This window comes from Python bivittatus, unplaced genomic scaffold (genome assembly GCF_059951505.1).
Source record: "Python bivittatus isolate LINGU-HERP-01145 unplaced genomic scaffold, Pbiv_v1 ctg000350_np1212, whole genome shotgun sequence".
Taxonomy (NCBI): domain Eukaryota; kingdom Metazoa; phylum Chordata; class Lepidosauria; order Squamata; family Pythonidae; genus Python; species Python bivittatus.
This window is the reverse complement of record NW_028277074.1, coordinates 32,264,390-32,289,543: the sequence shown is the minus strand read 5'-3', so window position 1 is coordinate 32,289,543 and position 25,154 is coordinate 32,264,390. Positions and strand designations below refer to the sequence as shown.

General features: G+C 37.0%; 1 protein-coding gene across 1 annotated transcript; it reads right to left on the bottom strand.

Moving 5' to 3' along the window:
* Positions 1-10,537: 10,537 nt before the first annotated feature.
* EIF1AX (eukaryotic translation initiation factor 1A X-linked) lies at positions 10,538-25,147 on the bottom strand. Its single transcript, XM_007438607.4, has 7 exons — positions 24,938-25,147; positions 22,795-22,878; positions 15,645-15,748; positions 13,918-13,968; positions 12,912-12,993; positions 12,703-12,794; positions 10,538-11,259 (listed from the first exon to the last, which is right to left on the bottom strand). Exons 1-7 carry the CDS (start codon positions 24,951-24,953, stop codon positions 11,254-11,256), a joined length of 435 nt encoding a protein of 144 aa, XP_007438669.1. The 5' UTR covers positions 24,954-25,147; the 3' UTR covers positions 10,538-11,253.
* Between the last annotated feature and the right edge of the window lie 7 nt (positions 25,148-25,154).

Below are 25,154 nucleotides of genomic sequence, written 5' to 3'. Positions count from 1 at the left end.
TAAAGCCTCAAGGAAGTGGACAGAAAAAAACCCAGCCCAGAAAAGCGGGGGGTAGTTCTCCAGTTCCATGGAGAGATAAACTATCTGAATCCATGGTAAGAGCAGTTAAGCTGGATTCTTAGGGACCCTGATGTCTCAGGAGGTCTGGTAAACTGGTCCCAAAACTCCAGTTGAATATTGTAATCTGTTAGGGATTGTCCAGGAAAAACAAGCAAGAAAAGTACTGGGGAAATATTTTGCCTCTATGGTGGAGTTAAAGTTTGTAGCTAAGGATCTTGCACCCAATACAAGTTAACTTGGCAGCCCAGCTCCTTCCTTCCCACTATACCCCCAAAGTGATTATTAGAGTTTTCACTGGCAGGATAGACTCATTTTCTTTACTTACATTCTACTAATCTATCTTTCTAATACACAATTTAAATAATTCTATACTGTTCACTTTTTCTATTGTTCCCACAGCAAAGTGCACATTAGTGTATTTGCACTACACATTTACCCATTGTAGACTATTAGCTGAACCATGATTTGTTCAATTAAATCAGTTTTGGGGCTTTGATAAGTGGAACCATAAACAAACAATGGATTGGATTCACTAATTGGAAAGTCAAAATATTCTTGGTTAGTTTGTAGGTATGATGATCACTTTAGTGACAAGGGCAAAGGCATCATTTCATAATACACAGGAGAAGGCAGTAATAAACCATTTCTATTTTACCAAGAAAATGGCATGAATAGACAAAGTGATTAGCAACATGGTTCTGTATAATGGGGTCCTCAAGTCAAATAACACTCAACATACTACTAAAGAAGAGCTGAGAATCATTTGGAGAACTAATGGTGTTTATAACATTTTGGGGAGGTCAGTTGATGATGTTTCCACACAGGAAAAGAAAATCTAAAACTGCAAAGACAGACTTATAGCAGGAATATGGAATAATATGCATGAACATGAGAAAGTTCAATACAATGGAGGATAAAATGAATCAACTACACATTGACATCTTAGGCATCAGTATATGAAAGACAAAACAATGGCTATATACATGGACATCACCAGAGAGTGCAGTGAAATCAAAGTGATTATATTATTGATGGATGAGTTCAGTTATTATAACAAAGACATGGTCAGGGGCTGACTGTGGAAGACATCATTAACTTGTATGCAAATTCCAAGTGAAACTAAAGCAGAACAAAGCCAACCAGTTTCTATGATACAATCTTAAGCATATAACTACCATTTTCAAGTGAACATAAGGAATCATTTGGAAGTCCTGAACCTCATTAGTAGGGAACCAGAGGATCTGTGAAAGAAATCAAAGAAGTTGTTAAGGATGAATGTGAAAAGAGACTCTGAAAAATCAAGAAAAGAGAAGAAATCAAACTGAATATAAGAATAGATGGTGGAAATTGTCAAGAAAAATAGAAGAAATAATTTCAGAGAACTGTTAGAAAAGACAAGAAGCAGTATTACAATGACGTCTATAAAGACATGGAAAAATGGGGAAAGTCTTCCAAAAGATCTCCAAACTCAGAAGGATGCTCCAATCTCAAATTGGTTCATTAAAGGATGCCAATGGATAGAAAGGAACTGATTCAAGAAAGATCAATAATTCTAAAGATGAAAGGAGTATACTGAAATTCTGTACATAGAGTTGTCAACATTCAAGATAGCTTAGAAGATATTCCCTATTTACAAGAACCTCCAGTACTAGAAGGTGAAATTAGATCAGTGCTGTGGTCATTACCTGTAGTCTGTAGTTTGTAGGTCAGCCTACATATCAATACCAAAGAAAGGAAATTTAACAGAGTGTACAAACTATCAATATCCTTAATTTCACATATTAGTAAAATAATGCTCAGGATCATTCAATGGAGATTAGAGCCCTACATGGAAATGGAGATGCCACATATTCAAGCTGGCTTTAGAAAAGCTGAGGAATAAGAGACATTATTTATGATACATGCTGGGCAATTGAAAAAGCCAAAGAATACCAAAAAGAAATCAGCATGTGCTTCATTTATTATAAAGAGGCCTTTAATTGTGTCATCCATATCAAGCTGTGGAATGTGCTTAGAAAAATGGGAATCCTAGAACGTCTTCTTGTCCTCATGAGAAATGTATATATAGGACAAAAAGCCACCATCCAGATGGAACATGGCAAACATGGTGAAACAGACTGACTCAGGTTGGCAAAGGGTTGAGACAAGGATTTATAATCTTGGTTAACATCCATATGAAACTGTTGGATGAAGTCATCTGTCAGTTCTGGATCAAGTATCAATATGCTGATGGTGCCCAATTATACATCTTGACCCCAGGCCAACTAAGTGATGCTATTGAAGTCCTGGCTCAGTGTCTGGAGGCTGTGCAGATCTGGGTGGTATTAACAGATACAGGCTCAGTCTGTAGCCTGTAGCCTGACAAAATTGAGCAGCTCTGTTAGTTTGGTCTCCCAGCTATGTCTTCAATAGGTTGTACTTCCCCATGTGAGATTTGTGCCCAATCTGGGGTTCTTCTTAGACTCACAGCTCCTGCTTGAAGAGCAGGTGGTAGCTGTGGGCAAGAAGGCTTTTGAACATATTCATCTGGTGTACCAGTTGCACTCATTCCTGTCTGGGAGACTCTTCAGACAATCACTCGTGTCTCAGCCACCTCACGATTGGATTACTGTAATGTGCTCTACATGGAGCTACCCTTGAAGATCACCCAGAACCTACAACTGGTCCAGAATGTGGTAGCACGGGCAGTGATGGGAATGTCATGGTATGCTGACATATTCCCACTGCTTTGCAAGCTGCACTGTTTAGCAGTTGGCTTCTGGGTGCAATTTAAAGTGCTTGTTAGCATCTATAAAGCCCTTCATGACATAGTGCCTGGCTTCTTGAGGGACCACTTGTTTCCTAATGTTTTTGCCCACCCAGTTAAGTCAGGCAAAGTAGGCATGTTTTGGGTCCCGTTGATCAAGCAATGTCATCTTGCAGGGTCCAGGAAGCATGCCTTCTCAGTGGGGATGCCTGCCTCTGGAATGATATTTCCCCAGAGATCTGCACTGCTCCCATCTTAATGACTTTTTGTAAATGTTTCTCCCAGGCTTTGGGGTAGGATGGTTGCCGAGTACTTGTTCTTGTTTTTTGTTTTGGTGATATTCGGTCTTCCTGTCCATTTATTTGGGAGGAGGGGGGATATATGTTGTTTTCTTTTAAGCTGCCAGTCATTGAGTCAGGAGGCTTTGAAATTGAAATAAATAAATAAATACCCTCTCCTTATTTATTTAACCTACATGCTGAATATATATGGAGGGAGGCTGCGCTGGAAAATGAGCATGTTTTTAAAACTGGAGGAAGAAACATCAATAACCTGGCCTATGCCGAGGACACTCCCAATAGCTGAAAATGTAAATGACATGCAAGCTGTAGTTTTTAAAGTCAAGGAGCACGGTGAAAAAAAAGAGGACTAAGATTAAATATAAAAGCAACCGAACAGGTATGGCACCCAGGCTTAGAACTGAAAATATTGAAGTGATGGATGGCTTCTGCCTTAGGATTGACTAACAACCATAAAGGAATCAGCAGTCATGAAATATGCCACAGAATAGGACTTCATAGAATTGAAGACCTTGAAAAAGATATTCATATAGAGACAGAATCATGCTGATAGTAGTTTTCTCTGACATATTATAGATGAGAAAGTTGGACTTTGAAGAAGCAGGATAGAAAGAATATTGATGCTTTTGAACTTTGGTGTTGGACTGGGCTCTTGAAAATATCAGATAGTCAAGAAAACAAGCAAATCATCATAGAACGGACTTCATACTCAAAGCATAAATGACCAGGCTCAACCTATCGTATTTTGACCATGTGTGAAGACCCAGCTCTCCCGAGACGTCCATAATGCTTGCAAAGGTGGAAGGAAAGACAGACAGGATGACCAGCAGCCAAATGGATGGACTTGATTTTAGTGGGTGCCCTGTTGAAAGCCTTAAGGGGCCAATTGGAGACATACAGGTAGTCCTTGATTTATGACAATTCATTTAATGACCGTTCAAAGTTACGACACTGCTGAAAAAATGACTTGTGACCGGTCCTTGCACTTACAACCCCGTGGTCATGTGATAAAAATTTGGCTGCTTGGCTTGGCAACTGGTATGTATTTACAACAGTTCAGTGTCTCAGGGTCATGCGATCACCATTTGCGACCTTCCCAGGGGGCTTCTGACAAGCAGTCAATGGGGGAAGCCAGATTCACTTAACAACTATGATGATTTGCTTAATGATTACAGCAAAAAGATCGTAAAATTAGCGACTCATTTAATGACTGCATTGCTTAGTGATGGAAGTTCTGGTCCCAATTGTGGTTGTAAGTCAAGGACTACCTGTATTATTTTTATTTTATTTATTTATTTATCCTGGAGATTGTCTATGTGGTTGCTAAGAGTCAAGCCTGACATGATGGCACATCAATCAGTATAATGTAAGAATCCTGAGAGAAGTTTGTACAGTTTTCAGAAAATGAGGCAAGTTAATTTGTTGCAAAGAAGCCAGGATAAAACAAGTCTCATGAGAGCCTATATCCCAACAAATTTATTATGACATAAGCTTTCATGAAATACTCATAATTTTCATCAGACTATATTGAACTGAGATAAATAGGAATATACACCCATGCAAGGGAGGCTGGGGGAAGAATAAGCCATCATGAAAGAAATGAAATACAGAAAATAAAGAAAGCTGGCAGTGATGTATGTCAATAGAGCTGTATGATAGTTCAGATTCAATTCCACAGTGTGCTGTGAATCATGCAGGGGCACTAATGCAGCACCTATCTGCAACTCATTAAAGCAGCCACACAATCTGGGGGAAAGCTGCTTTGAAAAGCTGCAGGTACTCATAAAACCTCTTTTTGGAACTATATCCAAAGTACTGCATAGCCCTGATGTTCAATATGGTTTCTAACTGAAATCTCTTAATATTTGTCACAGCCTTGCTCATATCTGATTCATTTCATTCTGTTGTTCCCGTGATGTACGGACCTGCAAACTCTGTGGATATAATATCTTGCTAATAGTGTGAGGTAGAAATGGAATGTTCTAGCAGGACCTTGTTTAAAAAAACACTAAAATTATGCAAACAAAAAGGAATATAAAACGCACTTCCTGCCCTGACATGGTAGAATTGCTACGCCAGTATCTTTCTTCACCTTTTAATTACTCTTTTAATTTTTCAAAATTTTCAACACACTTACCATTTTTATCCATCATCAAGCTTTCTCCTTACTATCACATTTTTATTCTGTTCCGCACCTATAGCTCATTTATCTTTTCAGCCAAAAAACCTTTTCTACATTCTTGCTTTGCTCAATTTCTCTAACAATTCTGTCCACTATAACACTTTTGGATTTCTTCTTAGCATTGAAATAATAGGTTTAGTATTTAAGCATGGTTTGGGCCACCCCTTCAGTGAACTGTTCTTAATCAGGACAATGTCTCAACTATGTTTTCAACTCAAAGCCTTGTTTTTGCAGAATTGGTAAGTATTTGGTCAATACCAGCAATTTTGCAAATATTGAGAGGATATCCATTGACAACTATTTAGGTTCTAGACGTCCACTATCAGAAGAGTGGACCCTCTAAATTATAAAGCTGAGGCAAAGCACCTCAAAATAACACTGGATAAAATAAAACGTATAAATAACTAAAACGTTCAACAGCTTCTGACAAAAGCTTCTTAGAAGAGATGCAAGAACAGCTTGTAGAGGCAGTATTTTCTGTAGGCAGGTTTCCTCTTACACTCCTATAATTTTGATAGTCATCAATATTTTAACATCTTACTAGTTGGATTACTGAAATGCTTCATATTTAGGAATCCCCTTGAAGATGAGTCAGAAGCTTCAAATTATTTAGACATCAAAATATCTAAGCTATGCTGTTTCAAGTTTGGGGGCACTGAGTTCCCCCTCCCTGCTATGGAGCCCTCTCTATTGCAGCTCATTAGAAAGGGTGTCAGATTTTATCAAAACCACTTTATCAGGGTAAAAATTAAGCAAAAGAGATGGGGAAAATCTCAATAGAATGTCTATTATCTCTATATGTATGTTTTATTATAAAAACATAATAAATCTGTTATTTGAGCAGCATAGTTCAGTGCACTAAACTGTCAAAAAATCCTGCTGAATTTGCAATCTCCAATTTCCTTATGAATGACAATCAGCAAACGACATTCCTTTTTTTGAAATCTGGTAGCTAACAACTGTCAAAATGACTTTTTCTACAGAAATATTGAAGCCTGTTACTTAACTGCCTGAGTGTGACATGGGGGAAATCATATGCATAAGGACATTGTTTTTAGCATTACGCTGAGCATTTGTTCCTTACATCATATGCCAGAAGTCCCAAAAGGCTTTTACTCTTAACTTTTGGAAGAAAAGAATATTTAACATGTTGGCAGTAATTCTTATGATAGATATTAGGGGCTCACTTTATACAGATAAATCACTAAACATTTAAAATGTGAGTAAAATAAGCATATTTGAAAATTGGAAATGATTATGAAACAACCAAGACTGGGTTTGTTTGTTGAAAGTTAACTTGATAGCAAACCCAGACTGTTGCGTTATAGTTACATAAACTTACTTATATGGGAGAGGAAATCTTTGTAGATTATATATGCATTTCACTTGTATACTGTCATTTCATAAGAAAAAATAATCCTCATATTTACATGAAATAAACTTTATTTATTTCAATGGAATTTAATTCCAGGTATGTTTTAATTTCCAGACAGGAGCATTCAAAGGCTATGTAATTTATGTAATAAATGGATGGAGTGATTATATGGGAGTATCAACATCTACATTCTACAGCAATGCAAAAGCAGACCCGGAGAAAATGAGTTTTGCAAATCCAGAATACATATACCATAGTTTACCTTTTAAGAAACAAAACTGCTTTGAAACAAAAATCAGATATTCTAATTATTGGACTAGAGATAAAATTTTAACCCCAAAATGTAAGCAATGCAAGTGTTAATCAGAACCCTGGAATTAGGAATTGTTGAATTTAATTTGAATTCTTCATGTTCAATTGCACCAATATGTATAGATTATTTCCTGTTTAGGAGGAACTGTTCATTTTAATCAAGATACTGGGAATAGTGCTTGGAACATCCATTATCAGCTTCTCCAGAGCTGAAATGTGGATTACCAGCATTGAGTAGCATTCAACACCAAAGTTCAATGTGACTCTAACCAGGAATTTTTTTGGGGGGGGGATACCGACCCTAACTAGAATTAAAGGTTTTATTTGACAGAAAGTAAGAAAAAATACACTAGACTTTTTATATGAATATTGATTTAAACCAATTACCCTCAAACTATGACAACTGTACTTGTTCTTATATATTGATGTAACTTTTCCTTTTCAATCAATACAAGAACAATATATTATCTTAATAGAATATATTCTAGGTATGTGTAACATAATATTTACAAGTGGGCAGGTTGTTTCACATTTAGTTTGGGAATCTAATCAAAGTAAAGCTTGACTCCTAGTGACCATGCAGACAGGTCCAAGTAGTTTTCTTTGGCAACAATACAGGAGTGCTTTGCCATTGCCTTCTTCCAAGATTCCCCCCCCCCACCTCTTTTTTCCTAGTTTAGCTTACAGCCCCAGGATTTCCTAACAATTACTTATTCAAGTATTAATCTTGCCCAAGCCCAATTTGGTTGTTTTGGAGACCAGCTCTTTGATGCCATTTGTGGTGATAGGTATTTCATACCTAATTGTAAAAAGACTAGATAAAATTCTATCTTAACCTATCCTCATTGAAAATTTAAGGTGTGAAGAGGAGCAGGAACTAAGATAGATGGGCAACTGAAAACATGAAAACTATTGTCTGCAAAACCAAGGCAACAAAAGTTAAGTTTCCCAAATGTATAAAACTTAAAACAGTTCTTCACAATAAATACTGTTTGATCTTCTCATCCCCAAATAACTAGACTGAATATATTTAAACCTACTATACCAATTTAAATTGGGCCTGCATTTCATTTATTTATGTAATTCATTGATAAACTCAGTTTTGCACTGATCTGTGACTAGAACTAGAGACTGAAGTGGCTAGTGTATGAATCATTACTTCATCTATTAGACCATGAAAAAAGACAACTGAACTTGAAGAGAGCATTACTACTGTTAGGACTATTTTTCAATGGGATTGGGAATTAAAATGTCACAAAGGAACAATGTACACTAAATGGTTACTTGGTTTCATTCAATTCTGCTAATGTAACTGAGTTACATGTCTTTTTAATTAAGCCATCATAAGCAACTTTTAAGTACATATTTTGCAAATACAAATGATCAGCACACTATATTGTTACACGGTATCAGCTTTTAAAAAAACAGTTGATATTCAAGGGCATGAGTTCTGTTAAAATTAATACATGAACAAAATTTATAACTTATGTAATGAGAAAGATTCATATTCATTCTGTCAAAGTGATTCAGCAGCGCCAGCTTCAGAAAGCCTTTAAATTAACAAACTTATTAGCATTGTGCAATTTATGCCTGAAAAATATAGTCTGAGAGTCCCTGGTAATCCAATATTCAAGGTGGACTACACAGTTCACAGGGAGATCTTAGGCAAACCACATTCCCTCATGTCTCACTCATTTTGCTGTGAAGATAAAGTAGACATCCCACATGATTTCCTGACCCAAGATCCTTAAAAGAACAGTTGCATAACCATGTCTTTAAGATACACAACTCTAAAGTGTCTACCCTTTCACTGCTATTCCAAAGCTGAATTCCCATATGTCTAAACCTATATAAGTGTCTTAGTTTTTAAGTGTTTAGACCTGCTGTCAGAGCAAACAGAATTAAACCACATATAAATGATGTCATTAAGAAAATAAATTTATATATAAATCAAACCATTCACTGCATCTTTAATTTTGGCATTAATAAAAATATTACCAGTGTTAAGACTTTCAGCATTTCCATATTTGCCACTTTCTTCCATCCAAGCATTTGTTTCTGTTTTTGAAGAGCATATATGTTTATTCAAGAAATTGTAAATATTTGCATTTTTACCTATCATAAGTTCCAAATAAATTCTCACCCCAAACTCTTTTATATCATTTAAAGATCAAGAAGCTAATTGATACTATACATATGCAAGGTACAATAGAGCAGACAGGCTTTGTGGATTAAAAAAATCCTTTTCTTCCCACAACTATAGCAGGATAAAATCCATATCAACATCAAATATTTGGTATCATTTGATAGCAAATACTTATGTGGGAAGCAGTATAGGAACTTCAGTATTTGTCAAAAGTCCTCAACTTCAGAATTCAACATTTGATGGCTAACTCTATAATAATACAAAGCTGGGTTTGTCTAGCATGCAAAGCCATAGTTTGCTTACCCATGACTCGTTGAATAAACTGTATTTGCCTGTGTTCATAGCAAGATATGCCATGTTAAATTGTACAACTTAGCATGGTGTATGAACACAATCTGTATAATGCAGCTGCAATCAAATGCAACTAAATGCATGTGATTTCTGAAGTTCCTGTTATCTCAGTTAAAAAACATTAAGCCGCTGAACATATATGAAAACTGTTGCAGTCAATATATTAGTCAGAAAACACAGAATACAATACTAAGGACACCCAAACCAATTTAAAATGTGTAAATATAATACAACTAAACTTTGCTGAAAGTTTAGATCTTTACTTCTACTCAAACTGAAAACAATTCATTTGTTTCTTTGACTTGGTACTCAGATTGAGGTTTTCAGAACGTAATATTTTACATACTCTGATAAAGAGTAGATAGTCCTCAGCTTATGACAACTGGGACCAGAACTTGCTAAGCAATGGTGTGGTTCAGTGACTCATGCCCAATTTTACGACCTTTTTTGCCATGGTCATTAAGCAAATAAGCATGGTTGCTAAGCGAATCATATAGTAGTCAAGTAAATCTGGCCTCCCCCATTGACTTTGCTTGTTGGAAGCCCCCAGGAAGGTTGCAAATGGTGATCACGTGACACTGGGACACCACAACTGTTGTAAATACATGCCGGTTGCCAAATGACTGGATTTTGATCACATGACCGTGGGGACGCTGCAATGGTCGTAAGTGCAAGGACCAGTCCTAAGTCACTTTTTTCAGCACCATCATAACTTTGAATGGTCATTAAACGAATGGTCGTAAGTCGAGGACTACCTGTATACAAAACCCTTTATCAAATTGTACCTCATAATGGATGCAATCTAAAACTAAAATGAAACTTTCTTTTTAAAGAGCATCTTATCGTGATGCAAAGATTTTAACTAAGTTGAACCTAAGCTTGCCATTCCACAAATAGCATCAGTTCTTGTTTTTATGGTTAGATAGATACAGGCTTTTCTTTCTTCCTGCAATCTGAGCACCATCCCTCCCAAATCTCTATAGCAATTTTCAGGAAGGAAAGGGGGAAGAAAGAATCTGCTAAGCTTTTGTTGAAGCATCCCATGAAAACACTGTATTCAGCCCAATGTATATTAACACAAATGTTTATTTTTACAAAGGCAAAATATTTTGTTATGTGATAAGTGTATGTCTTTTAAAATAATGAATACTTTAAATTTGGTGCCACCCAGCAATTAACTTCAATATTATCACTACCAAATACAGAACAGCTGTTCAAACATACACAATTTTTTGAAATTTATTTTCTCTCCACTCTGGCAATATTATCTGTGAAAGGGAAACAATTATTAAAACCTGTATAAAAATAACATGCAACTAAAGCTCATAAAGCAGATTCAGGTATTAAAATTTGTTGATAATGAATTCTTCTATTGTCTCCAAAGGATACTAGGAAAGTACACTACACTGCCAACTGGATACTAACCTGAATTGGTATTTAATCAAAATTCTTGATAATTATAGGGCAATATTTTTTGTTTCAAAAAATATGTCTTAGTGACATTTATTGATGAAAACAGATAAACCAGTGTGAGAGTTTATAGTATGCATATTTACATACAGATGTAAGAGTCTATGGTAGAGATAAAAATAGCTGTATTATTTCATTTAACTTTTGTGAGTCCAACTTCTGTTTTTTAAAGAAATATAAATACTTAAACATTGGGTAGATATTGGTGTGCTGTAACTACAAATGTTGTGCAGTTTCAGTCTTCTTAGGCATACGGATTTGAAAACAAAATAATTGAGGTGGAAAGCTGGAATGTATTCCTCTCAGTTCCATTTAGATCTGCAAATGTGAAAAAAAGATGTGAAAATGTTGCACCTAAAGTAAAATTGTACAGGTCAGAACAGATGGGCAATATTATCTAGTAATAGCCACAATAAACTTAATCTGTTGTATTCAGAACCACTCTACTCAAACTGAAATTGCTCGCTCACTCACTCACTCATTTAGAAAATGTATATGGCCGCCCATCTTGCATATGAAATCTGGGTGGCTAACAACAACAACAATAAAACCTCTAATACCTCAACAAAAGACACCAAATGAAAATAGTCATCGTATATGCCCACCTAGGCACCATATAATTCAACTGCACATATCACACCTATGTCATTTAATTACTTTTAGCACAACACTGTTTTATTAAAACCTAATAATTTTATATTTCAATGTCTGAAAAAAGCATTCATCTCTGTATGATTAGCACTGTTAAGGATTTATAACTAAAATCTCAAGATTTGTAGCACTGGAGCATAATGGACAATCTGCGCATGGATTATTATAGTACTTTCATATAAGCAATTCTGCTCAATCTTTCAGAAATCCATTCACATAATAGGAACAAAACTGCTTTTTAAATAATGTATGAATGCATTAAATGACTGGGACTTGACAACCTCATCTCCTCACCATGGGGAGTGCTTAGAGAAGGTTCTGGCAAGCCACATGAAATCAAATTTAACTGCTACTGCAAGGAAGAAAGGTCAGTCCTAACTCTGAGCAAAAGTTATCACTGTCTGCCTAAAATTTCAGGTCTATTTCATACTAAGAAAAAAAATCCAAATTTGCTATTGTCATAAGCAAGGATGACAACCCATAGGCTTCATGTGGTTGCCAGCATCCTCAGATGACATCTCCAAAATCTGGTGGCAAAATGGCCAAATTTCACTGGTGCAGCTATATATCTTTGGAGGGAGGGCGTTATGGGTGGGATGCAAGTATTTGCCACACAGAGGTCTCGTCCTCCCATGCCCTGCCAAAACATGAAAACAGGTTGAAACCCCCCCTCCCAGCAGCATTCCTTCTAGTGACATCACAGCGTCACCTACAACCTCCTGTAGTCTTCCAGGAGGTCAAACTGAATCCCAATTTTCACACATTGCCACCCTATGCTACACAGAAAAAAAATTATAGAAAATTACTACAAACCTATATTTTGTTTCTAGATTTAAGATGTATATGTAGCTGGACTTGTGGAGCAGGAATAAAATCTGTCCTTTAAGAATCTCTTAATTCTGTGTAAGCAGATTAGGCAGGGCAGACTGGGGCAGTCGTTTCAGTGAAAAGGTTACCTTCATAAGCTCAGAAAACTTTCACTATATCCCTGCTGGCTAATTCCTGTCTACCAAGGTAGAATATAGGAAACCTGAAGATGAAAAGTATCAATACACATTCCCTTTGGAACAGCCATGTTAATTTTAAGATGAAATCTTTCTGGTTACTTACATCATCAATGTCTTCATCATCATCTCCAATATCATCAAATTGGATTTCATCATCATCACCAGGCCCAAATGTATCAGTTTCATTAATTTTGGCTATGTAAAAATTAAAACAAACTATGAGTATATTTTTGAAAATGTTTCTGAGTAAGAGGGTAAGTGTATGTGTATCCTTTATTCACAGTGACCTGAGGAATGATGAGAATTTCTTACCATGCTCTGGAAGTTCTCCATATGCCTTCAGGCTTCTGGCTTCATCTGCATTGTATTTTAGAATGACATCAGCCTTGTTATCCTAAATAATATTGTTGTTAATAAAAAATGATTTCAGATTACTACTGTTGTGAAAACTTTATTAGGATATTTTAAATACCTTCTCTTGCCAAGCTATATCTAATGAGAAACACAATCCCTGACACCTTAAATATTAATTCATTCTGATTTGTCCTGTTTCATCTAATAATGAGAATAGAACATTGTGGTAAATAGCTCACTAAATCCATGCATTCTTCAAAACATGTATTAACATTATTAAAGCTATTACAGAGAGTCTAAGCTATATACCAAGTTCTACTTAAATTGTTAGGTAATGGAAAGCAAGCCATCCACTCAGCCTCAACCCTACTATTTGTATAGTACTATCTGTACTATTTGAGATTACAATACCATGCTACATAACTCTTGTTTTTACTACAAATATAGCCTAGGTTAGAGCCACACATTTACATACCAATGCTTTGTTTGAAGCTGAATCAATCAAGCACAGTCTGAACCTCTATTCTCCTGTAGCCTGTCACTTATGTCACTGTCTCCTAATCATATCCTCATCCAACACTACCTGTTCATGATAAGACTCAATCTCCCTGCAGAACTTCAGAAATACCAATGGTCAGAGAAAGAGGTCTTCTTATCCTGTAACCCCTGTCATCTTGTCTGTTTTGAAAGATAAAGTTACACACCTGGACAATTTGGGTTTATGTTTAAGCATATATTTTATACATTTTAATTACTCTTTATCTTTTCCCTAAGACACCATTCCAGATTTATGAAAAACATCCAAAGGGGGACAACTATCCTTAAATTTCTTACATTCATAGAAAAGAAAGGTAAACATGACTAAATCAGTGTTTATGAGTTCTACCTTCCATTGACAAAAATTCAACCAAACCATTATCACATTGCATTATGTAATAATAGTAACATAATATAAAATAATTACCTGGTAGTCTCTTAAACCCACCAATATGATATCTGATGTATTTATCCAAACCTAAAAATCAAAAGAAATTTTGAAAGAAATTTTATCCTTTTCTCCAGTCTAACATTTAAAAAATTACATATAAGTTTCTGACTTGAAAAGCTTAATGAAATTTAATCTTTAAAAAAAGTGCAATTGGCTGAGCATTAGCAGTAAATCTTGATGGATGCTATATAATTCCAGTACTTGGTCAGCTGCTGAATATAGCATGATGCCGTGCATAATGCTGCACAATAATGTAGAGTTTAAATCACAATTGGGCCTACCTGCATGTGTTCATATTTAGTTATGCACCCCAGAAAAGGGAAACCATATGGAACAAAAAGTAGTAATGTGTCAGCAGGATGCCACTTTCAACTTTCAAAATTCTGACTGTACAAATTTTAATGGCTGATATTTAAAAGTTAAGATAATGTGTATCAGCACCTATTTCATTAACCTTGCACCGTCGAAGCTTTGGGTTACACTGTGTTATGTCTGCAGTGCTAATACAGGATGGATCCAAAAGGCCATATGCTTACAGTTAGCAGGGAGAATATCTGCAGAGATTCTGCTAGCATTGAGGTAAGTTAGGTTAAAGTTTTATTAGACTGTAAGAAGAGAATTGAGGGAGAAGAGAGTGGTTTTTCATTGAGAAAAGAAGACAGACTTTTCCAGGAACTGGAATAGCACTGCAGAAATTTTTAAATTTAGTCTAGTTTAAGAAGCATTTTCAGTGCTCAAAACAGTATACAACATAGGAAAGAGTAGGAACAAAAAAATGTGTAATGGAAGAGAGAGGAGATATAATCAGTTAAATTCTTAAAATACAAAGAACTTACTGCCAGAACCACAATCAGCTGGAAATGTGCGTAATGAAAAGTAGCAGATGAAGTATATAGGACTGGAGTATGTACAAAACAGGAGTATGAAACAAAAATGTTTTGTTTCAAACCCAGGATAAACCATTGTGTTTCATGGGTCCTATCAAACCATGTAGGGTCATCCATGATTTGGCAGAACCAAAACCTAGAGCACTTTCATTGTTCCAGGTTTTGGATGAAACAAAATCCAAGCAGGCAGGTAAGGCAGGAATGATGCATATCATCTCCTCTTCTTCTCCCCTCCAGCTCGAAGCACAGCATATCTCACTGCTCTACTCAGCCCTTTTCCTTCAGCTGCAGATTCAGTTCCTTGGATTTTTTTCTGGCTCCCACTTAACCACTTCTACCCAGATCAAAACAGCCCAATCTTGTTCTGTGCATGGATCAAAATAAAACATCTGAAAAAGACATTTCAGTTCAGGAATGGAAATTCCAAAACAAAGGTTCCATGCATAGAACAATTCATCACAGGATGTATTGCATTTTACTAATGTAAACTAATGTAGAATCTCTACAGGCACCAGGAGTCAGAGCAGACAAAGAAGACACAGCAAGAATAAAAGATGTATAAAAAAGGAAACCAAGAAAGCTGGGATAAAATTGGCAAATGCACCTGTCAGAACAGAATACAGGATAATTAAATGCTTTTCTGAGTCACTAGTTCTACATGTAAAGCAGGTATTGTGCTATGAAATGCACAGGTCACTCCATTAAATCAAGTTCTTGGAATCAGTAGCCCAATATACTCATAGCTAATATTAGCTGTTTAACTTTAATAGACCCACATATTTGGAGTTGCCCATATATCAGAACAGTTTAACATACCTTTTTTCTTAACTTTCCTCTGATATGACATAGCCTCTTTACACCATCGAAACATAATGCCTCCAGTCTGCCATTTCCCAACATCTTGATAACTTGGGCATATTCTGGAAGACATGATTTAGCAATTGGGCTTTCATAATTGTATAGATTCTGTAACACAGTTATAGCTATTAAATCAGCGAGAAGCAGTCTCAAGAATATGCGATAGTTGATTTTAAAATGCTCATATCACAAAGTAGCTATAACTAATACATTTGAATTCCTTTATCCATCAACTGACTCATATTTCACAAACTGAAAAAGCAAAGCTTGTATTTAGATATTTCAATTAGATTTTGGGTGTGAGGGTCTTAAACAAAATACATCATAAGATCCAAGGGTGATCTCACCCAAGACGTTTGCTGTCTAATTCATTATTTCTCTCCCTCTCTCAGATTCGAGGAAAGTAGTAAAATACTGAACAATATTCTGTCAAATATGAGAATCCAGATGGGTAAGAACAAACAATAAATCCAGATAAGGTAAACTTATTGTAGGCTTGTAGTCCTTATTACCTTTTAAATAAAAGTACTTACAATCAAAAAGCATCTATAAACTTGAGCTGATGTGCTTAAAACACTCTGTATGAGGTCTCTATTTCCAACTTTTTTCAGTCTCAATTCAAGCTGCTGCATTTGACTTTTTATGCTGCTAGGGATAGAAGTACATGAGAGTTTACCTATGTGTGCAGTGGCATCCATGGGGTATTTGTGTGTCAAAAAAATCAAGATAGTGGACATGGTGTTGTGATGCAAGACCTGCCCTTTTTGTGTGTGTGTCAATGCTGCACACACATACAAAAAAGATAGAGCTTGTATTGAGAGACTGCATCCACCATCCAGACTTTTTTGAACATACCCCATAGATGCTGCTGTATGTTCCAGAAACCTGTACCAAATGAGGCACAGTAATGTAATAGAAGCAGCATTTTTTGTTAATGCTTTCCACCATTGCATAACTTTACAAAATAGCCCAAACTGTAACTCTTTTATAATAATAACACAGAATTTTGTTGTACTTATGGACTAACCAATGAATTATTGTGTATGATTTCATGGATCATGAAAGCTTATATGATAATAAATAGTTTAATACTGCATAACTGTTTTTGCTGCAAAATCACCGATATCCCTCTGGAAAACTTTATAAAAATGTTTAACCTATGTGCTGTTGCATTTATTGCTTGGTATTTTTAGCTTTTTTATGCATGCTGTTGATTGCTTGATCATTACTAGTATTTTATTTGTGCTGATTTCATATTTTAGTTCCCAATTTTGCTGTATAACAAGTTTATCATAGTTAAAAATATCTTTAGTTGAGAATTGTTGCATTTTCATTTTAACATGAAAATAGTTATGAGACAAAGAAAAAAGTTTCTGTAAAGTTGAGGAGAAATAAAAGGAATAACATTCATTCTCAATTGCTACCATATACATTTCAACTATCTTTGAAAATCCTCATTTCAGTTTACAGCACATTCTAAATTCTATTCTCTAAATATACTCATAAGCACAGATAGTCCCTGTTTAGCGATTGCCTTGTTTAACAACCATTCAGTTATGACAGTGATGAAAAAGTAACTTTACAACTAGTCCTCGCATTTATGACCTTTGCAGATCTGTAAAGCAAAAGAAAGATGAAGTAAGATCATAAGCACAGCTGTGGTTTCATTTAGTGACCACTTTGCTTAGCAACCAAATTGCCATTCCCAATTGTGGTCACTAAACGGGGACTACCTGTAACAATAAAGGCACTGTCAAATTCAGCTCAACCCCTAGTAACTACAAGAATACAACCATTGTAATAGGAATAGATTTCTACTGCCTTCTTCTAGGATGTTTTTCACTATCTAGTCTAGCTTAAAATCCTGGTATTCCCTGGTAGTATCCCAGCCAAGTACAAATCAAACGTAACCTAAGGAAAACCACTTGCTCTTAAAGCTGTAAATGAACCCTTTAGTTATATAACGGTAACAGGTGTGTGGACCTTTAGAACCACACATTATTCCACAGTACTGTGACATACATGTAGTCAGAACTCTCTAATAGCAATCAGACTGGAAATGAATAGCTTAGGAACAATAAATCCTATTAAGATTTACTGAGAAGTAAGGTTAAGATGATAGCATAAGAACTCCAAAAGTACTCTTGTTTTCAAATAAGAACCTCATATATAAATAATTCAAAGCAGCTGTTTTCTTTCTCCCATTCTTTTGACGTATAAGGGAAAAAGCCTGGATAACGTGTACACAATAGTTGCTAATTTCTGTATCAATGCAAGAATTCACTCTCACAAATGTGATTCATCTAAGATGAATGCCTCAATAAATCCTGCCTAGTGGAGATAGCATTGGAAACATTTTAGTAAATTGAAATAAATATGCCTTGTCATTCTGAAACATTAACTGAGTTGTCACTTTGTAACTCTTATATAAATGTAATTTTCTAGACTTTTCTTTAGCTATTAGACAGGAGCTGCCACTGGGGAGGTAGAACCTAATGTATCTGCCTTCCCTCATAAGTTTCTTGTTCAAGTACTCCTACAGACCATTAACTATAGCTCTGAGAAAATAAAAATAGCCTTCCAGAATGTGAGATTATATCTATAACACAGTTGTATGGTCTGTGTGAAGGTAGTTGGCTTGCTTCCTTTCTAGTGAAGTTATCTCAAAATTCAGAATACTTGGAAAGTAGGTTAGGATTGGCTTCCTTCATACTTCACTCCAATGTACCTTATTAGTGTTTAGAGTTTCATACAGCGAACATGGCATTCTGGGGAGGTGAAAGCAAACTCCAGGCCCATGAAATTGCATGGAGCCCCATAATCCACCAAAGCTGAAACAATAATCATGAGGTTGACCTGACTGCTGAGTCACTGAGATGGGAAAATGGAAAGAAAAGTGAGTTGAAGAGAACTGGGACAGTTTTGGTTACCTCTCAGGCCAACTGCTCCACAGGCTTGTGGCCTTCCATTTCCTGTCTTGGCTATGTTTTCTTTCTTCTAAACAGTGACAAATAAAGTGTTTGGGTTGTCCAAAATAGACAAGGCTTCCTCTTCTGTGGGGTGCCTTTTCTTCCTCTGTTAAACATGTCCTATTCAGCTACTCTCTCCTGCTAAATATTTTGGCACTGGTCTACTTAGGAGCTGATTGGGTGCCCATTTGCCCTTCTGAAAGGAACATATGAAGGCTCCATCACTGAGCCCTGCATCAACATGCTTTGCATGAGAACTTGGAGCATGATGGTTTTCCTACTCTGCCTAATTTTTCCAGTATCTCACCCTGATCAATTACCATGACTTATTTTATGGCTAGCAAGGGCTATTAGTCTTTGAAGTCTTCAAATTCTAGTTGCAAGGAAATAACAAAAAAGGGGTACATCTCCATCTCCTGTTTACAAGCATCCCAAAGATATCTGGTTAGCCAGTTTAAGAACCAAAATCTTGAACAAAGATAAGTCTTTAGCCTGATGCAGCAAGGCTATTCACATCAGATCTGGAGCCACCAGTTTACACCCACTAGAATACTTGACCACAGTTATCAAATACACCTGTAGGCAGTATCAGCCTTCAAAGGTACTTCAAAAACTGAACACATTTCTCTTATGAAACTTATACGTCTATATGCAGAGAAAACACCTCACTTCACAGATAAAGAAAAAATGTGCTATGGATTAGGAACACAGGAATGTTCTCTGCACTTCCATATTTTAAAAAGGGAGAAATCAGGCATTTCTATCATGGTGGAAGGGGAGCAGGAATTTGGACCACGTACTCATTTAACTGAATCTGCACAACCATCGCAGCTGTTGCTAATTCTGCAACTCAGTCATGGGGTATTTGGATTTCTTGTGGAAGTTATCCATCCTACTATTTTGTTTATGGCTGCAACAATCTTCGACAGTCTAGTTAGGCTCCAGCTGAAAGAAAACAGGAAATCTAGAATTTCACTAAATTGAAAAGGATCAGTCAGTAGCAATGTGACTCAGCCTGAGAGTCAAAATTTCAACAAGCAAGTCCCAGTACAATAGTCAAGTTCCAAGGGAGATGTGGTTGCAGTTTCATGCCTAGACTAGGGATCAGGAATTCATGCAGTGCACATGACATACAGGTTCAGGATGGGCAATCACAGAAGTATTCCAGTAGAAGGTTAACCCTCTGGGGGTCCTTAATTTTTCAGTCCTGATTCACTGGAGTCAAGACTTTGTAAAGCTTCAGCTTCCATCATTTCATTTCCCACGGAAGCTGCCATTCCTTTGCCTTGTTATCTTTTTGTTTTGACATGCTCCCATTGGAATTCCTAAGTGTTGAGGTCCTTGCTCCAATTCCAGGTGAGAATCCTCTGTAGTAGAGTCAGGACACAGAAGTGCATGATCAGGAGAGCAAGTACATGTTTGTTCTCCATTGGAACTAGGGCTCAGTTCTTTGGTTTCACAATTGACAGGTTTCTCAGCTTGCTCATCTTCCAAGAAAAGAAATGTGTCCAAATGAACCCTGACAGAACAATCCAACTGCTGAGCTGGAACGCTTCAATGTATCAAAAGCCTTGGCAGCAACAGTTCAGCAGGGAATATTATAAAAGAGCACTATTTGCTATCTGTCATGATTGCTGTCGCTTGTAAAAACAAAACAAACAACCCCCCTCCCATTATTCACAAAGGAATATTCTTACACGTGTTCATGTACAGTGGGGCAAAAAAGTATTTAGTCAGCCACCAATTGTGCAAGTTCTCCCACTTAAAAAGATGAGAGAGGCCTGTAATTTTCATCATAGGTATACCTCAACTATGAGAGACAAAATGGGGAAAAAAATCCAGAAAATCACATTGTCTGATTTTTAAAGAATTTATTTGCAAATCATGGTGGAAAATAAGTATTTGGTCACCTACAAACAAGCAAGATGTCTGGCTCTCACAGACCTGTAACTACTTCTTTAAGAGGCTCCTCTGTCCTCCACTCGTAACCTGTAGTAATGGCACCTGTTTGACCTTGTTATCAGTATAAAAGACACCTGTCCACAACCTCAAACAGTCACATTCCAAACTCCGCTATGGCCAAGACCAAAGAGCTGTCGAAGGACACCAGAAACAAAATTGTAGACCTGCACCAGGCTGGGAAGACTGAATCTGCAATAGGCAAGCAGCTTGGTGTGAAGAAATCAACTGTGGGAGCAATAATTAGAAAATGGAAGACATACAAGACCACTGATAATCTCCCTTGATCTGGGGCTCCACGCAAGATCTCACCCCGTGGGGTCAAAATGATCACAAGAACGGTGAGCAAAAATCCCAGAACCACATGGGGGGACCTAGTGAATGACCTGCAGAAAGCTGGGACCAAAGTAACAAAGGCTACCATCAGTAACACACTACGCCGCCAAGGACTCAAATCTTGCAGTGCCAGACGTGTCCCCCTGCTTAAGCCAGTACATGTCTGGGCCCATCTGAAGTTTGCTAGAGAGCATTTGGATGATCCAGAAGAGGACTGGGAGAATGTCATATGGTCAGATGAAACCAAAGTAGAACGTTTTGGTCTAAACTCAACTTGTCGTGTTTGGAGGAGAGAGAATGCTGAGTTGCATCCAAAGAACACCATACCTACTGTGAAGCATGGGGGTGGAAACATCATGCTTTGGGGCTGTTTTTCTGCAAAGGGACCAGGACGACTGATCTGTGTAAAGGAAAGAATGAATGGGGCCATGTATTGTGAGACTTTGAGTGAACACCTCCTTCCATCAGCAAGGGCACTGAAGATGAAACGTGGCTGGGTCTTTCAGCATGACAATGATCCCAAACACACCGCCCGGGCAACGAAGGAGTGGCTTCGTAAGAAGCATTTCAAGGTCCTGGAGTGGCTTAGCCAGTCTCCAGATCTCAACCCCATGGAAAACCTTTGGAGGGAGTTGAAAGTCCGTGTTGCCCAGCAACAGCCCCAAAACATCACTGCTCTAGAGGAGATCTGCATGGAGGAATGGGCCAAAATACCAGCAACAGTGTGTGAAAACCTTGTGAAGACTTACAGAAAACGTTTGACCTCTGTCATTGCCAACAAAGGATATATAACAAAGTATTGAGATGAACTTTTGATATTGACCAAATACTTATTTTCCACCATGATTTGCAAATAAATTCTTTAAAAATCAGACAGTGTGATTTTCTGGATTTTTTTCCCCATTTTGTCTCTCATAGTTGAGGTATACCTATGATAAAAATTACAGGCCTCTCTCATCTTTTTAAGTGGGAGAACGTGCACAATTGGTAGCTGACTAAATACTTTTTTGCCCCACTGTATATATATACATATCAACCCAGTGGCTAGAATATTAAAAGACTGGAGATTCCTATCCCTTCAATTAAAAATAAAATTTATTATACTAAACTAACACAAGAGATCTTATGCTAGGACATTAAATCTGTCCTACATTTGTTTTTATATCAATACAGGAGTTGACACTTACACTGCAAACTTTTAATACAGGTTGTGATCTGTAATGCTGTTTTGAAAAAAAATACATGTTAGGATAATGGGCCACATGAACTCTCTGCATTATTTGATATGAGCACATTAATTCATATATTTTTAGGTTCTGTTTTTTTCATTCCATGGCTTCCTGTGAGTCCAATACGAAATTTAAATTAATATTATGGCATCCAGTGTAATACCACAGTTGTATTAGATTCATTTTTTTATATGTGATACTAGTTAAAAAAAAAAAAGATTTTAAGCTAAACTGAAATAATTTACCTTATTTGCAGCTTAAGATTTTGAAGGGATATGTTAACACCAAATAACTGAGTGACACCATTAAAGAAAGTGTGCAAAGAGATTTGGTAAGATTTTTTTTACCATAGATACAGATATGCACCAAATGCAATACCAGTACTTTCCCAAAATTCTTTCCTTCCACTGTCTTCAAATCTCATTATATATGTTCTGATCTACTCTCTTTTGGTTAGAGTACATCACTCGGGCGAGCCGTCTATTTTCTATCTACCAATACAAACTTCTGCAAGAACACCACAAATAAGCCTTCCTTTTAAGTAGGTCACTGAAAACGACACTGACTGCTTAATGTTATTAATGTTAGGAAGTAAAAAAAGACAATACATCTCACCTTGTCCATCCTCTTTGAAAACCAATTCTCTTTTTTCAGATTCATTCTCATTCTTACCTCGCCGTCTGTTTTTACCTCCCTTTCCTAAATTGCAAAAAATAAAAGTAATAGTATTAGGCATAATCTGAAACCTTCCAAGAAAACTATTGTTGAGAAATCAGGGCATGTTAGCTGGTCTCCAGAAAGACCTCTTATACTTTTTTCATAGAATGTGAAATTATGGTACACTAGATTTCCATCTGATACAAAATACATAGCTGGATTGAAGTAATTAATATCAATAAAAAATTCCAAAGATGCTTAAATCTTGCAATTAACAATAGGAACTACTATGAGAAACTGTACAAAATTTTTTACATGCAAACTCAGAAACATGCTCTAAAATAAAATGTAGTCTAGATGAGCTAGTGGTATTGGAAACTGGAACTCCTTATGCATATGGCCAGAATGGCTGGGGATTATGGAAGAACAACTTCCCAGATCAGTAAAAGCTACCTTAATCAATTACTAGGCAAGCTATGTACAAACTTGAATTTAATAAAACAAAAGTAATTTTAATATTTTGGTTCATAGATATCTGCAAATTCTGGTATATTTCTGTTCCTAGCTGTGTAAGAGAAAGGAAATGGGCCAGTGTGCTTTCTACACATTTGGCATGCATACTAGACAACCTTGTGACCTGTTGGGTCATCGAGAGAAAGGTAGTGCAGTCTGATATGACCAGAATGAACATTAAATTTTAGGCTGACCATATTTTTTTTACCCCAATGCTGGACAGTCCCATGATCATCTAAGAAGAATATATATCATAAACAGAAAAATAATTGTAGTGGCAAATGAACTTCAATAAGGTTATTATTTACTTACCTAAACAGATAAACAGAATGACCATGGGTGGCAAAAAAGCCAGTGGGAGTGAGAGTGACTTCCAACTTCTTGCCAGTTTCCCCACTGAGTCTGCTTGTGGGAAGCTGGCAGGGAGCATTGGAAATCACAATCAAGTGACCATAGGGATGCTGCAACGGCCACAACTTTGCAAATAAAACTGGCCGGAACATTGTGGAAATTTCAATTCCACAGGAGTAAAGGGTCCCAGATTTTTTATGCATTCTTTAAGTTAGCAGATTTTAGGTACCTTGATTCAAAAACTGTTGTGGTATAATGCACCATTTGGGTTGAGGGTACAAACAGACAAATAGACAAACACAACAAGAGTTTTAGTAGTGTATAGATATATGCTTGTGTGTGTGTGTGTATACACACACACAGAGGTACACAAGTGTACATATATGCAGTTAAGAACAGCTTCCATTCTGAATGTGTAAAAAAAATAAGCAACCACAATTTAGTTTTCACAGTAGTGAAATACTCGCTCTCAATATTAAAATGATAAAAAAATCAGTTACTCAATGTTCCATTACTGTGTGATCTTTTTAAGCATCACAAGGAAGCACATCCTGACAGTAAAATAAACAGTAGAAACACTCTCTAACTCTTCATTTAAGCAGTTCTGAAAGGTAAGTTTGCACCCTTCTATTCATAAAAACAAGAAGTACAAGGCCAATACTTCTTTTTAAAAAATCCAGATATCAATTGTCGAGCATTAAAACAATTAAAAGAATATGAAATGTCTAAAAAACCAATAAATCAAGGCCAACCTATGATACACAGAATTAAACCAACACAGCCACTCATTTGTGTTAAATGTAAAATATCCGGTCAACCAGGAAGAATCAACCTGTACGGTCTTACACTCTTAGCAGTAAGCGCCACTTTACTAAACAGAGATTATTTCTGAGAATTATGTGGCAGAACGTAACTAGAAGGAGGTCTAGTACTTCAAGCAGGATTTATTTTTGAGTCAACTTCTCTTAGGAAAGGGCTGCAGCTGGAATCGAGGGAGAAGGCGCACGGCGAAACACGTGGAGAACTGAAGTCCTCGTACAGAACTGAAACCCTTGGAAAAGACCCCCGCGGTCCCAGCGAGTAGGAAAGAGCCAGGCCGACGGGAGCGACCGGTGCCTCCTCCTCGGGCGGATTCAGCTACCGACAACGGGCGGGGGGAGGGGGGGCCTCTCCGGAGGGGGAGAGGAGTCGCGTGGAAACCAAATGGCGCGGGGGGGGAGGAATCACCAGGCCTCACCTTTATTCTTCGGCATGGCGGCAGCTACCGGTCAGCGGACGCAGTCTTGACAACCCCGAAAGGAAAGGAAAAGGCCCTTTTCGCACTCCTGGCTCAGGCAAGGAGCAAAAGAAGGAGAAACGTGACGGCGTGACGTCGCGCGACAGCAGAAAAAAGGCGAAGCGGCCCTGGTCAAAGCCCTCCGAGAGGAAAGGCGGAAGAAGATCTCGGGCCCAGA

Excerpts from the sequence above, each read along its gene's own strand:
- EIF1AX (XM_007438607.4), bottom strand. Across the intron at positions 15,749-22,794 it reads TTTCAAAGAGGATGGACAAG|AATATGCCCAAGTTATCAAG; the intron begins GTGAGATGTATT and ends CATGTCTTCCAG. Across the intron at positions 13,969-15,644 it reads GAGGAAAGTTAAGAAAAAAG|GTTTGGATAAATACATCAGA; the intron begins GTATGTTAAACT and ends TTTGATTTTTAG.